The sequence below is a fragment of the Myotis yumanensis genome, unplaced genomic scaffold (assembly GCF_028538775.1).
Source record: "Myotis yumanensis isolate MYYU_CA2020_CCGP unplaced genomic scaffold, mMyoYum1.0.hap1 SCAF_7, whole genome shotgun sequence".
Classification (NCBI taxonomy): Eukaryota; Metazoa; Chordata; class Mammalia; order Chiroptera; family Vespertilionidae; genus Myotis; species Myotis yumanensis.
In genome coordinates, this window is record NW_027223758.1 from 17,189,629 (window position 1) to 17,207,387 (window position 17,759).

General features: G+C 42.7%; 1 protein-coding gene across 2 annotated transcripts in view; it reads right to left on the minus strand.

Moving 5' to 3' along the window:
- The window catches only part of SLC24A3 (solute carrier family 24 member 3), a 461,550-nt gene that overhangs the window by 122,683 nt on the left and 321,108 nt on the right, over positions 1–17,759 (minus strand). For both annotated transcript variants that reach the window (XM_070419848.1, XM_070419850.1), the window contains exon 4: positions 2,379–2,453. In XM_070419848.1, the coding sequence (XP_070275949.1) occupies positions 2,379–2,453 (75 nt within the window). The remainder of the gene's footprint in view (positions 1–2,378; positions 2,454–17,759) is intronic.

Sequence of the window (17,759 nt, forward strand, 5' to 3'; positions counted from 1 at the left end):
TATTCTTATTTTTTGAGATGCCAAAAGTCCACATTTTTTTAAAATGCAAAATATCCTGATTTTTTTTTAATACCTTGCTGATTCCAGGCTAACTCAGGCTCATGGTAACCAGCTTATGAGCCTTGATTCTAAGAGGCTATGGAGGCTTTGGGGCGGGGAGGGTCATCCTCCTGAAACCCACTTCCCATCCTCGATGCAACCTTGAAGCCCTGGGGTAGGGCGAGTGAGGGGTGAGTAGAAAGTAACGAGGCATCAGCTCTGCCAAAATATTCTACTCAATAAACTCTCTAGACCTAGAGTTTAGGTCACCCTGCTGGTTAAACTAAAGGTGCTCTGCAAGAAGACAAGACAAATACACCTTAGAGGCTGGTTAGCATGTTTAGCTTTTCTGTTTTCAATCATGACTCAAAAAGTGAGCTGCTGGCCATCAGTAAATTGCCAGTTCCTTCTGGTGTCCCAGATCATCTTGAATGATACTCTTCCCAGTGACATCAGCAGCTGCACTCCCTTGCTCAGCCATGGAGGGGCAGCATGGCCTTGGCATAGGCTACTGGCTCCACCAACCAGCAAGTCTGCTGCAGGAGCCCTAATGGAGCATTTTCATCTAGAATCCTGGGGTTCCTCACTCTCTACTGAACAGCTAAACTTCACATGGGGTCCCGAGGAGACCTCAGATGGAGTGCTGATACCTCAAGTTGAAAGGTGTGGTTGTGAGGGCACCCTGCCATCCTGTCTCACCGGGAGCAGGCAGTCTGTGGGAAGGTCGCCTAAAGCAGGGCTCACACTCCTGGGGTGGTTTGCCAAGACTTGCCACAAGCTGGGAGCCTTGCATTGCCGGGTCTTCTCCAGCTTGGCTTCCCCAATGGGGGATTATTCTGGAGTCCACACCTTGGATCATCTCCAGTTCCTTTCTCTCTCCTTCGCCCACTCCATTGGCTTCTTCCTCCATACCTCTTTATGTCACCTCCTCTCTCATTCCTAATTCACTTCAGCCTTGGCAACATCTCACCAGATGTAGGGAGCGGCTATAGGGCCAAGCCTAATTGTGCTAGAAGGGCTCTGCCCTCCAAGCTGGGACTTGTATGTGGCTCTGCCACAGGTCAGTCTGAGGCTTGACCCTATAGCTGCTCCCTACAAAGGTCTTACTATTTTTTTTAAGTTGTGTGGAAAAGAAAGAGTAGTTTACTTTGCATGAAAAACAAACCACCAAATGGTGGTATTTTAGAGATCGCAAATGACCCCACTTACAAGGGCTTCAGAGCTTCTTCATCTTTCCCATGAGGCGACCCTGTTCTAAGGTTACCTCACTTTGAACAAGGTTACCACACCTGTCCATAGTCCACCTCATTTCTACCTCATTCTCCTTCCATGGTATAAGGAACCCACTCCCAGGCCTTGATTCTTTTATTTTTGTAAGTACACAAAATTAACAGACTTCCAGGATATAGAAGGTACTGCTTAAATTAGTGGTTCCCGAAGTGTGGTTTCAGACCAGTACCTTCAGCAGCACTTGGATACTTATTAGAAATAGAATTTCTGGTCCCTGTTGGCCACCCAGACCTACTGAATCTGATACTTGGGAGGAAGGAAGAAGGAAAGGGGAGGGACAATGAAGTTTGAGAATGACATAAAGAAACTTGAGCTCCAGATAGGAGAGGCATCTGGTAGAGATCCCTTCTGGAAAGGCATCTGAATTAAGAATAAAATAAAATGGAAAGCTTCCAGATAAAGGAACTACATTTCAAAACAGAGAAAAAGGTGAAGGAGGCAAGAGAATAAAAGGGTTCTAGATATGCTGAAAATTCAGATAAAAGGGATTTAACTTGGTATTCAGCCTGGTGTCACTGGGCAGATTTTGAGCAGAGTCCATGCCCTTGTCTCTGTGGCCAATTCTTTCATCTTCCCCCATTTCAGGCCTCTGCTTGGAGCATTTCTATACATAGACACAGAAGAAGGGTGATGGATGTGTGTGGCTGGAGATTTCTCACTTGACAAGGACCCCACAAATCACCAAAGGAGGGTTACTGAAGCAGAAGGGAATGGTGGAGAGGAGGGAGTGAGTGACAAGGAGAATGGAGGAGATTTTAAAAGAGGAAAAGAAAACTGGAAGCAGAACTCAGTAAGTGCCATGAGTTATAGCCAAATGGACAGGGAAAGCTGGCCATGTGTGTGTTAAAGCCTGACTATAGATGGGTGTCCTGGAATTCTAAGCAGATTGATGGCGTTTTTATGCTAATGTTGCCCATCACTCTGAAGCATGCTGATATCCGGTGTTCCCACCCATCCCGGTTGCATTGAGTGCTTCCCAGGACCTCCGTGGAGCAGGCTGGAGCAGTACCAGTGCCCAGCTCAGAAATGCTGAGAATCAAGGCACGTACCTCACAAATCTTTTCCAAGGAGGGGACGAAGAAGTCATCACACACAATGGCCAGTGCGTAGAACATGTACATGGCCTAGAAGAGAGGAGAGGAGAAAGGATTAAATCAGTCAGGGCAAAGCCATGGGCTGAGGGTCTGGCCACCCCCTGTCATCATGAATTCAACATCCTACTCAGGGTAAGAACAAAGTCTTTGCAATGCCTGTGAGGTCCCATGTGATCTCACCTTTCCTCTCTGACATTATTCCCTACCACTGTCCCCTTGTCCATCTCATTGTTCCCCAAACATGCCATGGATGCCTGTCTCATAGCCTTTGCACTTTCTGTTCCCTCTGCTGGGAATACACTCTCCCAGATCACCTTGGCTCACTTCATCATGTCCTTCAAGTCTCTGGATCAATGTCAACCTATGCAAGAGGCCTTGGATTCTTTTCCCTCCCTTTCTCTCTATCCTCCTACCCTGCTTTGTTTTTCTTGACATATTATCTGTGAAATTCATTTGTCTGTTGTCTTCCCCACTAGAAGTTCATGTGAAGTATGAACTATATCTATCTCATTTATCCCCAGCACTCACCACAGCATAGGGCCTGGTGCATGGTAGGTGCTCCATAAATATATGAGCAACAAAAGAATAAATAAATGAATACTTCCAAATGAGCTAGTGCACTCTCCTGTTCCCTGTAGGACAGCCTCTGTAATCTTGTTTCCACATCATTGGTCAGCTATGACCAGGCCATAAATTGCCTCTCTTACCCAACTCCATATTTCCCTTCTAACTAATGAAGTCTTATTCAGATCCCATTGTTGGTTGACCACCCAGTGTGTGTCCTCCAATCCTTCTAATGGTACTGCAGTTTCATTCAAATATCTACCATATTCCATGTGGAAGGTAACCCCACCTTTTCCTCCAGGAGTAGATAGTAATTGGCCAATCAGTGTGTAGTAGTCCCCAGTAGCTCCAGAGTCAGTGTGCTATTGATTCAGAGGTGAGCACATGACCTAGGCTGGTCCAATCAGATGGCAGGAAAAGCCTTATAGTTCTTGACAGAGGGAGCTATTTTTCACCCTCAAGTGCTGGCCATGGACAAAGAGGCTAGGAGTCCTGATGGCCATTGGCAGCCATATTGAGGGAAATCTGATTTGAGATGAAGTTGACCCTCAGTCAACTTAATGACATCACTGAGCCAGGATCATGTGGTGCTAGAGCCCACTCTGCCTCCAGACTTCATAACATAACATATTGGTAAACAGACCAGTTTGATTTGGAGTTTCCCTGTTAATTGCAGCCCAAAGCATCTAATGGATGTGGTTGCTCATCCTTCAAGTTCCAGTGTCCTCTCATTTTTTCACCATCCAGCATCTTTGCCTTTTGAGAACTGCTCCATGGGAAGGGCCTTCAGTCACACCCTTCCCACCTTCCTCACCACAGGGCAGACACATGACCCAACGTAGCCACCAGGACACCCACTTCCCTTTATACCGTGGTGGGTGAGCAAAAGTTCTGCAAGGGATTAACAGAGAAGCTGGGAGAGAGGGTTTCTCTCCTTATGACATATAAAAACCACCTGAGTCTGGAGCTGCTGGAGGCAGCTGCCATGGAGAAAGACCTTGGCTCAGAATGCAGCTCACACCAAGAGATGGAAAACACACACACACACGTGCTCAGTAACATCAAGTGAACTCTGGACCCAGCTCAGTCTGAAATCAAAGTGAACTTGCAATTTCATGAGCTGGTCATACACTTTTTACACTTAAGCTGATTTAAGTTTCTACCACTTACAACTCTCCTTCATGAAGCCTTACATAGCAACCTAAGTGTGAAATGGTTTTTCTGGCCGTTGACTCTTGGCTGTCAACTAATTTAGACACCCCTCCTCCCTTTATGAGCTTGCTTTCTTTGCATTGTGTTTTGTCTCTACAACCAGACTGTAAGATTCTCAAGTACATCTTAACACCTGAGTCTGGAAATATCAGACAAGTGCACAAAACCAGGGTATTTTGTTTCAAAATGCTGACTATAATAAATGATCAAAACCTAACAAAATATACTATAGGGGATGGGTTATATAAACTATAATTCATCAATCAATGACATACTGTGAAAAGAGATTATGTAAACCCATATTTAGTGACAAGGAAAGGTATTTATAATACATTGCCAAATGAAAAGTGTTATAAAATAATGTGTACAATCTTTTTTGTTAAATAATGTATAAGAATACATACATATATAAGTGTATAAGTATGCATATATAAGGGTTTGAAAGGCCATAAATCAAAATAGTTTCTCCCTTGGTTGGTGTGACTCCACCTGTATTTTATAATTACTATCTATATTTTCTGATTTGTCTACCTTGAATTTGGATTTCCTGTGTGATTTTTGTAGGTGGTTGGAGATTGGAGAAGTAGCAACTCTGTTTTACACTTTACTATTCTCTGAGGAGGCTAAGAAGCCTGGCATGCACAAAAGCCTTAAAAATAACTTTCTATTTATTGGTTTGTTCATAATCTGTATAAAATTATTTGCCTTTAGGGCATTTTTTAATATGTCAATTAAAAATTAATGTTGTATTTTATAGCTTTGTGGATGAGTCAGAGCACACATTCCCAAATTGCAATGGACTCAAATCCTCTTTTGTATAATGACTTGGCTGATCCAATGATATGCAGATATTATCATAAACTCTGAAAGGACAGACACATGCATTAACTAGAATATAGGATTGCACACCTTTGATTTAACCAAGACCTAAATAAGCCATCAATAGCTGACATACTCAACTCACTAAAACAGCCAATGCCATTTGGAAGTCCACAAACCATCTCTCAAAGACTGCATTCCAATATTTCATATTGATCCTATTTCAAGGCAAGAAGCCCCATCTAACACATCACAATATCAATGCTTGAACTGGGATGAGAAAGGAATAGATCTACCAGTTTCTCTGTGCTTTCAAGACTGATGGCTGTTGAAAGCCACATTATGTACTCACCCATTGTTGGACACATAGGTTGCTTCCATATATTGGGTATTGTAAATAAAACTGCAATGAACATAGGGGTGCAAATATATTTTCTAATTAGTGTTTTGTGTTTCTTCAAATATGCTTCCAGAAGCGGAATTGCTAGTTTATAAGGCAGTTCCATTTTTAACTATTTTGAGGAACCTCCATACTATTTTCATAGCGGTTGCACCAATTTGCAATTCTACCAACAGTACACAAAGGTCCCTTTCCTCCACATCCTCGCCAGTAATTGTTGATTGTTGATTTATTGATGATAGCCATTCTGACAGTTGTGCAGTGATCTCTCATTGTGGTTTTAATTTGCATTTCTCAGATGATTAGTGATGTTGGGCATCTTTTCACATGTCTATTGGCCATCTGTATGTTTTCTTTGGAGAAGTGTCTATTCAGGTCCTCTGCCTATTTTTTTAACCCTCTCCAGAGGATATGTTTATTGACTTTAGAGAGAGGAAGGGCAAGAGAGAGAGAAACTTCGATCGGGAGAGAAACACTGATTGGTTACCACTCAGATGCGCCTCAACCAGGGACTGAATCCACAACCTAGGTATGTGCCCTGACTGGGCATTGAACCTGTGACCTTCGGTGTACAGGATGACACTCCAACCAACTGAGCCACACTGGCCAGGGCCTCTGCCTATTTTTAAATAATTGAATTGCTTATTTTTTGGTGCTGAGTTGTATCAGTTGACTATATTCCCTATGCTGGTCTTTACATCCCGTGACTATTTTGTAACTACCAATTTGCACTTCTTAATCCCTTCACCTTTTCAGCCCCCCAACTCCCCTCCCCTCTGGCAACCATCAATTTGTTCTCTATATCTATGAGTCTCTTTCTGTTTTGTTTATTCATTTATTTTGTTCTTTAGTTTCTGCATATAAGTGAAATCATATGATATTTGCCTTAATCTGACTTACTTCATATAGTATAATACCCTGTAGGTCCATCCGTGCTGTTGTAAATGGTAAGATTCTATTCTTTTGTATGGCTGAGCAGTATTTCATTATGTATCTGTACCACTGCTTTTTTATCCACTCATAATTACTATGTATGGTGCCAGGTGGGTACCTTAAATATCAGGGGGAACATTTTGTAAAGTATCTGGTTGTCTAACCACTGTGCTGTACACCTGAAACTAATATACAATAATACTGAATGTCAACTGTAATTGAGAAATAAAATTAAAAAGAAAGAAGGCCACATGACTTCTTATGCACAAGGCAATGTGAGGTGGGGATTCCCACTCTCAATCAGACACCTTGTGGCAACTTCCTCTGGACATCTGGAGGGGCCTGCCAGGTGATGGGGTTCCTATTCACCCCCTAGCATCTAAGGGAAGGTCTGCCACTTCAAGAAACTCAGCTCTAACTCTGCCAGGCTACCCACTGGAAATCAGGTTCCTACTGGAAAACAAACAAAACTGAACAAGATGTTGGTGGGGGTGGGGACTGTGCATGTGGAAGGGGGACAGGAGAAATAAGCAAACGCTATATTTTCTGCTCAGTTTTGCTGTGAACCTAAAACTGCTCCTAAAGAGTCTACTACTACCAATAAAACAAAAACAAAACAAATTGTACAAATCAAGTTTTAAGATGTGGAGGAAAAAAAAGATGCAGAAAACTTACTGGTATTGATGGTACTATCAAAGAGCTAACCCAGGTATTTTAGAAAGTGAAGCATTTTTATATTAATTTGGCCATTCCTATAATTCCAAAGGATATATTATCATTGATGTTAATAATAATAATAATAGTAATAATAATTATATGTGCCACTATTTATTGGCTCGGGAATTAAGGTATGCTCTAGGTCAGTCGTCAGCAAACTCATTAGTCAACAGAGCCAAATATCAACAGTACAACGATTGAAATTTCTTTTGAGAGCCAAATTTTTTAAACTTAAACTATATAGGTAGGTACATTGTTATTAACTTAATTAGGGTACTCCTAAGGCTAAGAGCCACACTCAAGGGGCCAAAGAGCCGCATGTGGCTCGTGAGCTGCAGTTTGCCGACCACTGCCTAGGTACTTTGCAAATACTATTTCATACAATTCTCTCAATTCTTGTGGGAGGCAGGGATTACTGGCCCCATTTCTCAGACAACTCAAGGAGTGTATAGTATCTTGGCCAAGGACTTATGGCTAGCAAATGGCAGGGCTTGGATTTGAACTCATGACTCTCTCTGAGCCTTCAAGGAGCCTGGCTGCCTTCCCATACAGAGGTCACTTCTGATTCACCAGCCAATTGCCACTTTCTATTTTCAGAGTGCCTATTAGTAAGTTGTCTTACCCAACCACACTGAAGGAGGGACAACTTCAGAACCCCAGCCACCCACTTTTAGGGGTTGCTGGTCAGAGCCATTGATGTTTTTTATTTTTATTATTAAAAGTTATTTTGATTGCCTGCTCACATACAAACATGCCATCGATGTAAATGTATAACTGTGCTCAGTATGAACCTGTGTGAACTCTAGATACCTCTTTATGTTTAGTGGCTCCCTATTTTCCTCTATAAATGAATGGACCATGAACATTGCTGTGATGAAAATCTTTAAACCTATATCCTTTTCTATTTCTAGAATCCATTTCCAGATGTGGAATTATTGGGTGATGTTCTTTTTAAATCGTATTTTTTTTACAAGGTGCATCACAAAATGAAAGACAGATATGAATCTCAAAAATACTCAAACTGGCCCAGTATCTTGGGACAATCCAAATGTGCTGCAATGCACCCTGGAATCCAAGCCGGGGCCAGGCTATAGGAAACAAAAGGAGCAAATGTGGGACACCTTCTAGAAATGGTGAATAAGGGGTGTCTAGGAAAGAGGGTGGTCTATTTGAGCTACAACTCAAGCCTCGTGACCACAGGATCTCCTTTTCCCTCATAACTTATCAGGGCCCTTGACTGTGGGCTGCCTGGACCATGAGCCATGTTTTATGTCCGTGTACCTGGCCTCCATTCTCTGGAAGGGCAGCAGCTGAGTCCTTCATACATTCATCTCCACACCATCTCAGGGTGGCTTGCACAGAACAAGGGCCCATTTATATGAGATGAATGGATTCCGTGGAGGGTGGTGCTCACAGAGTCGCTGCTGTCACCTTTGGAAGCTGTCAAAGGAAATGCCTGAGTAGCACTGACTGGCAAGCAGCTGCTGAAAGACAGGCAGCCTGGAGCCTTGGAGGAAGCCCAGGGTGGGTAAAGGACCTCACATCCAATTCTGGACTTGACACTTCTGAGCTGAACCACCTTGAGCAGCGAGCTCTCCCTACCCAGCGGAGCCTTCAATGTGAGACCAATCGCACCATGCTCTCTAGTGAGCCTGCGAGGCTGATGTGGGGAGTAAATGGAAACAAATGAACGAAAAGGTTTGAACATAGCAAAGCACCTCATGACACGATGACAATGCCAGAAGGACGTGCCCCAGCTAGTCTGCTGGGGACACATAAAGCGGAGCTGAATCACCCCCGCTGCCTTAAGTGAAGCTGTCAGGGATCAATTGACAGGCAGCTATCCCCAGGACACGGGCGAGCTGAGACTGGCCAAGCTCAACCTGGTTCAGTTGAACTCAACTCAAAAGACCCAGGAGCTAAGTAAGTGTTTATTGTTGTATGGCACTGAGGTTTTGAGGCCATTTGTTACACAGCATCATTTAGGCAATAGGTAACAGATATAGCCAAGGTGATAGAAAGAGCCACAGAGAAAACAACAATAATAAGAACTTCTAAGAAAACAGATTTTCTGGGCTTTTTCTTGGGGGCGGGAGGGGCCTGACAATATCCTCAGCTTTTCTAGTATTCCTGAAACTAGCCATGGCCATGTGACACAGTTTTGGCCAATGAGAATAAGGGACAGATCCTAACTAAAGTCACCCTTTCTTCCTGTTTTGAACGTGGTTGTGATGTTTGGAATGGCAGCAGCTGTTGTATGACCATGAGACAACCAGCATGAAGATGCACAGCAATATGCTAAGGGTGGCAGAGCCCTGAGGATGCCATTCACCAGCTGATCTAATGCCAGAAATCGTTTCCCTCCATATTTCTCACTGTGTGAGAAAGGGACCCCCCTCTCCCCACCCCGCCCAGGTGCTTCTGTTGCCACTTGCAGCCACGTGCCTCTGATAGGGGCAAGGGTAGTGAAGGAGGTTAGAGAAGGTTTCACAGGGAAAGTGGCTATTAAACCGGGATTTTGAAAGATAAATACTCTCTCATCAGGCAGTTTCAGAGGTTGACTGGGACTAATAAAACTAGAAAACTTTGGCGACTGTGGTTAAACTGAAAAATGCCTAAGGTAACAGGAAATTATGGTGGCCTGTGGCTTAATGGAGGTGAACAGGCTCTAGCTGAAATGCCGATATACAGAAGGGCTTCTGAATTGTGAGGGCAAATGTATCTGAACAGCACGACATTAGCCCTGCTGTTTTATGTGGCATCTCCAGTCAGCGGTTTTCACAGGCAATTTCCTTTTACTACATCACCCGCACTCATGTGGCTCTGTCTTTAATTTCAACGAAGGTGGTGCTGGAGATGCAATTCCTAGGGAAGATCTGTAGAACTCTGGCCTTGGTGGAAATTGTTCTCAATCTCCCAGGGAATGGGGCTTGAATAATAACCAAAAAAGATCCTCCTTCTTTTCCCTTCTCTGTTTTTTCCCCCATCGTTTCAAGTGATCATACCTGATTAGATTTTTTAAAAAGTTAATTCTTTCAAAATAATTCCCTCCTATTATGGCTCTGTATCCAATGGTTCCATGATGCCATGTTGGGACTGAGTGAGGCACTCACTTTCAAGTTCTGCTACCTCTGCAGACATCATTCGACTGGAAACGCCACAGCTAGTGACTGAAGAGACAAACTCTGAGCCACACAGCCAGACTAGGGTTCTGAACACGACCATCTACTTGGAGGTAGTTGCAGGGAAGAGGGATGTAGCAGGTGGTTATTGGGTGCCCCTGGTCCCATCATATTTTTAGGCCTTATTAATTTAGAGCATTCCACTGCCTTTCAAATGTCAGGATCTGCCTCCATTTGTTTGAAGACTTTTAATTTAGCCTTTCACAAAGCAGACAAGAAGTTCTGGGGTGTTACTGTCCCTGGGAGCCCCTGAACAATGGCTGATGAAAGTTGGTGTGTGAGTACCCAGCTCCTTACTCCCTGGGGGGTAACTGCACGGTCTCCCTGGGTCCCCCAATGAATTAAGCTTCAGGTGCCCACAGTGTTGGGCAAATACCTTTTACTAGCAATTTTCCTTCTCTGTCTCACTTCCTCTGCTGATGTTTCCTTCCACCCCCAAATGACCACTTTGAAATGAGGGAAGTCAGTTAAGGAAGACTGTGGAAGGAATGCAATGCAATTTATAAAAATGGGCCACTTGTAGAAACAACTGTTTTCCGACAGTCTATGGAGGACTCTCCCTTAGCCCCACTCCCCCGTGGTCATGCTGTCAGCTGTGAAGATCTTTGGGAACCACTGCCAACTGAAAAGGTTTCTCATGAGGGGACCCAAGCACTAAAGGAAATGAGAACCTGTTAATGTACCTGCTCCATTAGCATAGGTCCTATAATTATGTTACTTGAAAGAAGTCTACCCAGATGAGGCCCATGTCTGGTCATTGTTCCCGGAGGCCACCATATTGGGATCATTGTTTTGAAGCCTTGGGAATGAGAGATTTGCCATCTCTGGAGAAATATTTCAGTGGGAAGAATGCTTTATCGGTTGTCAGTTTCTCAAGAACATGGGGGTGATAATTGCCACTTCCCCTCAGTACACACTGAAGGAAGGTTCTGGGGACAGGTTTATGTAGCTGGGATGATGCCGACGTGACCTCACTGGGGGCCAGGAGTATGCATTCTCCTTTGACCCTCTCAATAGCTGCAGGATGGGGCACTGGGCTTAATCTAGCCTCGCAGGTGGGAACCGAGCTCAGTAACCTGGTTAGCTCACACAGCTAGTAGGCGGAGGAGGCCAGATTTGAACCCAGGTGACCTGACTCTCAAATCTGTGCTCCTAACCATCACACCACACACCATCTCAGGAGGAGGACTGGCTGTGTTCTATTTGAGGAGTAACTCTACTCCTCTGACCCCTGCCAGGCCCCATCTCTCCTTCCACAGAGACCTCTGGTAAGATGGAGGCTCTTGACCTGAGGTCCCTGAACCCCCAACTCCCCAAGGAGTACTTAAAAAGACTTAAGGAGTTTGTCAATTTGTATGGGAACAACCTGTGTATTTGTTTTCACTAAACAGTAAGCAGAATTCAGTATTTCCTTCTACTATGAATCCACGCAATAAACCACAGAAGCATTGGCAAGACCTGGGAACCTGTCCCGAGTGGAAAGCACAGACTTTTTACATCAGATTACCGGTGTTGCAGAGGCCTCATGTACCTATTGCTACTTCAAAAATAAGCAGTTATGAGACCTGACACTATTTAATGTATTAAGGACACAAATTCCCTGGCACTTTCCTGGTGAAGTGGCTCCAGCAACCCGAGATAGTTATTTGAAGGTCACCAAGGAGACCCAGGAGGATGAAAGCACACAAAAACTATTAGATAGGCACACAAACTAGTAAGGAGGACTCAGGTTTATCTGATGAAGTGCCAACATGTCTGCTAAATATGTAAGCATAGCATTTGACATTAAAACTAAACATAGAGCTAGTCACTGGATTCTATGTGAGATTAAAGAGAGAACACCTAACCGAGGCTTCAGAGAGTGAGGGGAGGGTATGTTCTGGAGGCGTTGATGCTTATATCATGTCCAAGAAGATGAGCAGGCATCAGCCAAGCAAAAAAGTCAGGAAAGAATTGTCTAGACAAGGAAATGGCATGAATAAAAGCATGGTGTCCCAAATTAGCATGGTTTGTGCTGAAAACTACAAATTATTCACTATTGTGGGTGAGAAAGTAGAGACAGATGAGGCTGCAGAAATATGCAAAGATCCGTTTTGGGAGGTTCTAGTATTCCAGGCTGAGATATTTGGATGCATAAGTGCAGACTATTTTTCTTGAATGGAAATCACTGTTGATTCTGCTATATAAAACTTATGGTGATGATGATGATGATAAAAATGGTTTGATGATGGTAATGTGTTGGAAGCCAATTCCAGCATGTCATAATTGCAAGAGTTTCATCAAAAGGTTGATGGAGCTTGGGGACTCAACAGGGTTGAGTCACCTGTTGGGAATGGCTGATGGCATTTCCTCAAACCTGAAAAGGGATGATTGTTTTCTGCCAGACAGCTTAGGGCATCTTAATATACATGTTATTGCCTCCTACTGGCCAAGCACCTGAACAGGTGCAGGCTAATTCTTCCATTCTGACAATGGACTCTTCGAAACTCTGACCCTTTGAAGTGCATATCTCTGCCTCACCTCAGGACAAATTGTGTTAATAAAAAGCATGGGGTCCTGAGATGAGGAGAGCTTAGTTTCCTTTAAACTAGGCTCCTCTGACCCCCAAATGCCTTTCAAAATTATGCTTTGTCTCTGGACTCCTATTTAATCTATGCAAGCCTCCTCCAGATTTCCTGAACCCTTCTAGATGCTGGAACAAGAACTCCGGCAGTAATGGTGTTTGATTTAATGGGTATGATGATGGTGAAGCTAGTGATTGTGATGTGATGAAGGGGACAATGATGATGATGATGGTAGTGATGATAGTGGCTGTGATGTGATGATTGGGAAAAAGATGATGATGGTGATGATGAGGAGGATGGTGATGATGATAATGATAATGTGATGATGGTCACAATGGTGAGGGTGATGGTGGTGGGGATAATAATTTGATGATGTGAAGATGATGACAGTGGTGGTGATGATAGACATTGTGATGTCATAATAGAGACAATAATGATGATGATGGTGATAATGAGACAGATAATGATGATGATAATTATGACCACTAACATTTATTGAATGCAACCTCAAACTGCCTTAAAGTTTTTCTCTCAAATATACCCTGAGGTAAATAGTATTGTTATCCCCACTTTAAAGACAAAAACCTGAGGCAAAGAGAATATAAGCCCAAGATAATATCAGCATTTCTCCAATCCCAGCCAGAGTTCAGGCTTTAACCTGTTACCTGCTTTCAGCAAGAGAGGAGGAATGGTCTAAACAGCGGTTCCCAACCTGTGGGTCACGACCCCCAAAGGAGGTCTAACGACCCTTTCATATGGGGACACCTTAGACCATCGGAAAACACATACATAATTACATATTGTTTTTGTGATTAATCACTATGCTTTAGTTATGTTCAATTTGTAACAATGAAATTGGGGGTCACCACAACATGAGGAACTGTATTAAAGGGTCGCGGCATTAGGAAGGTTGAGAACCACTGGTCTAAAGGCTCAGAATGCCCACTGCCTTGAAGATTTTTCATGGCCTCTCATTCTCCCTTAACTTATCCCTTCCCTTTCTTCCTCTCCCACTTCTCAATGACACTGCCCATCTCTCCCCACTAAACAATAGTGACATATTCTGTAGGGTTCCTCAAAATCTCATGGAAAGACTGCCTGACAACAGACTTGTTTGCCAACACTGCCCTTTCTTCTTCAGGCTTGAGAAAACGAAGACAATGACGTCTACACTAGGAATGTATTGTAAATAGTACAGAATTTCACTTCTCCGGAGGACTTTGAAAACTTGAAGTTTCAACTATCTGCAAGAAAATACTCAACTATCTGTAAGATGATGGAACTCTTCACTTCAAGGTTGGTGAGAAACCTGCTTCTTGCCTCCAAGTTTTTATTGGAAACCTGAGTTGAGCCTTTCTAAGGAAAAGCACAATCAATTAGAAATTTTCATGCCAGAGTTAGAGTAAGTTTATTGCATAGTATTGTGCCTTTGAAAGACACCAAGCTGGTTAAAGTTATTAAGATATTTGCATTCTTGTCTTTCCGTCCTTTTCTTGTTATTCTCTCTCCAAACAGTCTTGGGAGCTGGTGGGCACCACAGCTGCCAGATAACATCAAATAGTAGAACTGCAAGCCAATATGGGTGAGCAACCAGGACTTCCAAAAACAGAATCGGCCTGAGACACAGGCACTCCAGGCAGGTTCGTAATCTGGTGCCTCTTCAAACCCATGTTCTTTAAATATTAATTCAACATTTATTTGGTGGAGGATGGAGGAGAAAACTAATCTTCTAGTAATAAAAAATGTATATAGAAATTAAGCCTCTTACTACTTCATTTCTACTGATGCAAACATAGTCAATATTCTGAAAAATATTCTGCAAAATCTTCCCCCATTTTTCTGTAATTGTTATTCTTTTCAAGTTTCTCTTGTAAGACGAACTACTTACTCTAAAGTAGGCAACTTCTTGTTGGTGAATTCAAAGCTTGAATAGTTAATATTTAGATAGTGAAATATTTTATTCGAAGTTGATAAATACTAAGCACTGTTCAATTTGATAATTTCAGGCATGGGATGATGTGAGTGCTAACAAAGTACTTGTATAGAAATAGGCTGGCAATAGCAAAAAGCAGGAAGATCCTCTTTATTTCTATTTCAGGTGGCTGTTTGGGTCAGGTGGAGGACATCAATTTATGTGTTGTGTGGAAACCCAAGTTAAGTGACACCATCTTTCCCATTTATTATACTGATGTTTTTTAAGGGTTCCGGTAGTTAGGCCTCCTGAGAAGATCAAATGGCAACCCGACAATATAGCTTTTGGTACCCAGTTGAAAGTCATGCCAATGTCCACAGGTTGGGACCACTTCTTTAACTGTATGTCATTACTGTGTTCTATGAGCAGAACAGACCGAGTATCATAGGTTGTGCTCCCCGGAGTGGAAGGTGATTCCCATTAGTGGTGAAGGGCGACACTGGGTCATCCAGGGTCCCTGGCCTGATTCTGCTTGTGACTGGTGCTGGGTGGCTGTGGGTAGGAATCCAGTCTGGGGCTATGTGTATAAATGAACAAAGCCAACAGGCTTGTGTGGGTTTGAAATCCTGACCTTCATTTTATTGCTTAAGATCTACTGCCGCTAATGAAGCTAGACCAAAGTTTCACATTACAGTATTTCCAACTTCTCACTTCAATGACAAGCCACTTAAACAATTACCAGATGATTACTATGAACTTTTAACTAGGAAGTTCAAAACTTCTCTTAACAGACAATTACCTTAGCTGGGCCCATGGCCTCCTTCCCTGGCTGATCTAGAATGGCTTGATGTTCAGAGATATTCCAAGGAATCCTTTGTACCTGGACAATAGTACAAATGACTACTGGTCTCGTGATGTTCTTGTGTTCTGTTCACCTGGTGTGCCCTTGGGAAGCTTAAGACAGGGATGCTCTCATACCATCTACTAAAAATCCTCTCCATTTTTTTTTCATTGATTGGTTTTTTAATATGTATATTTATTGATTTCAGAGAGGAAGGAAGAGGTGAGATAGAAACATCAATGATGAGAGAGAATCATTGATCAGCTGCCTCCTGCACGCCCCCTACTGGGGATCGAGCCAGCAACCTGGGCAAGTGCCCTTGACTGGAATCAAACCTGGGACCTTTCAGTCCGCAGGCTGATGCTCTATGCACTGAATCAAACCAGCTAGGGCCTCTCCATTTTCGGGGGAACAATGTCACTAATAATAATGAGGATCAATAATAATGTAGGTTTTAGATGCTGACACCAGTGTTAGGAGCTGTGGCTCTAGACAGAGAGCTAAAATTTAATCATGCTTTCACTTACCTCTCCTGGGAGTCAGAAAAAGCAAGAAGCTGAGTTGCAAATAAGAACACAGGAGATGATCAAAAGGCATGGGGGCAAAGCACACTGAAGCAAAAGGGAAACAAATTCCCTTGAGGTTATAAAGGACTAGGGAACAGTGGTATCTTTGAGTTTCTTCAGTTCTCTTCTGCAACTTACAAAACAGGAATGGAAGGAATTTGCCAGCTGCTTACTCCTGCTCTGCCTGGTGTAAATAAGTTGGTGGGTCCTTATCTCAGCTTTGTAACTTGAGGTGAGTATTTGACCTCATTAAGGCTTCAGTTTTCCTCATCTGTAAAATGGGAAAAATAATAGTTCCTACCAGATATGGTTATCTTAAAACTAGATAATGCATGCAAAATTCTTAGCATAATAAATGGACTGTTGAAAGCATTCAATAAATGCTGAATAACACTGAATATTATTTTAATCAACTTGTGAGAAAAGTGGAACCAACTGAATTGAAATATACTTAGGACATCATTCATACTTTCTTCTTTACAAAAGCAGAAGAAAAGATTAGCTGGCTTATTGCTCTCTTTGACTGCATCTGTGGGGGCCACCTGTATTGAAGCAGTCACATTGGAATGGTTTGCTAATGAGCCTGGTTTCCTTTTCTGATGCCCATCCAAAGAAACCCAACCCAAGTTTCACATTCCAACAAACACACGATTTAGGATTCCCCAGCAATCAATGCGGGTGGCCAATGCTATGGTAAAATCCAACCCACCCCTGGGTCCCATGTTAATTACAACAGAAAAACAGATGGTATCTAAATCTAGGACCATTTGTTCCCTGTCAGTGGGAACTTTCCCTGTGGAGAAGACAGAGCCATCACCATTTTTTTTTTTTTTTTTTTTTGCCCCAAGAAAGACTGAACTTCTGCATTTAAGAAAAATCTTATTATTTTTCATGATAGGATTTCCTCTGATTTTCATAACCACAGAAACATTAGGTCAGACATCCAACAAGGGAAGGTCAGTGGGCTGACCTCAGGGGTGTAGATGGCTACTCAAGCTCAAGATGCTACCACAAGTAAGACAGTCTGAACGTAAGAAAATATTTGAATACAACCTGTCTATTGGTCTGTAAGACAAGCCCTCCTCCCATATATATAATTCCAATTAAGTGGTCTGATGAGTAAATTATTTTATTGAATTCTATTTCTAATACTTATATTACCTATCTTTTTAAGAACTGAATAAGAAGTAATTTCCCTTTTCACTTTCTAAATAAGACATGCCAATAAACATTTTGGTTCCTATTGGAATGCCAGTGTCACTGGATCTGGTCAGGTAGGGACTTTATTATTTATTTATTTACTTACTTACTTATTTATTATTTAAAAAAATATATTTTTATTGATTTCAGAAAGGGAGGGAGGGAGAGAGAGAAAGAGAGAGAGAGAAACATCAATGAAGAAAGATAATAACTGATTGGCTGCTTCCTGCCTCCCCCCCCCCCCCCCCCCCCATCGAGCCTGCAACATGGGCATGTAATCTTTTTTTTAAAAATATATTTTATTGATTTTTTACAGAGAGGAAGGGAGAGAGACAGAGAGTTAGAAACATCGATGAGAGAGAAACATCGACCAGCCGCCTCCTGCACATCTCCCACTGGGGATGTGCCGCAACCCAGGTACATGCC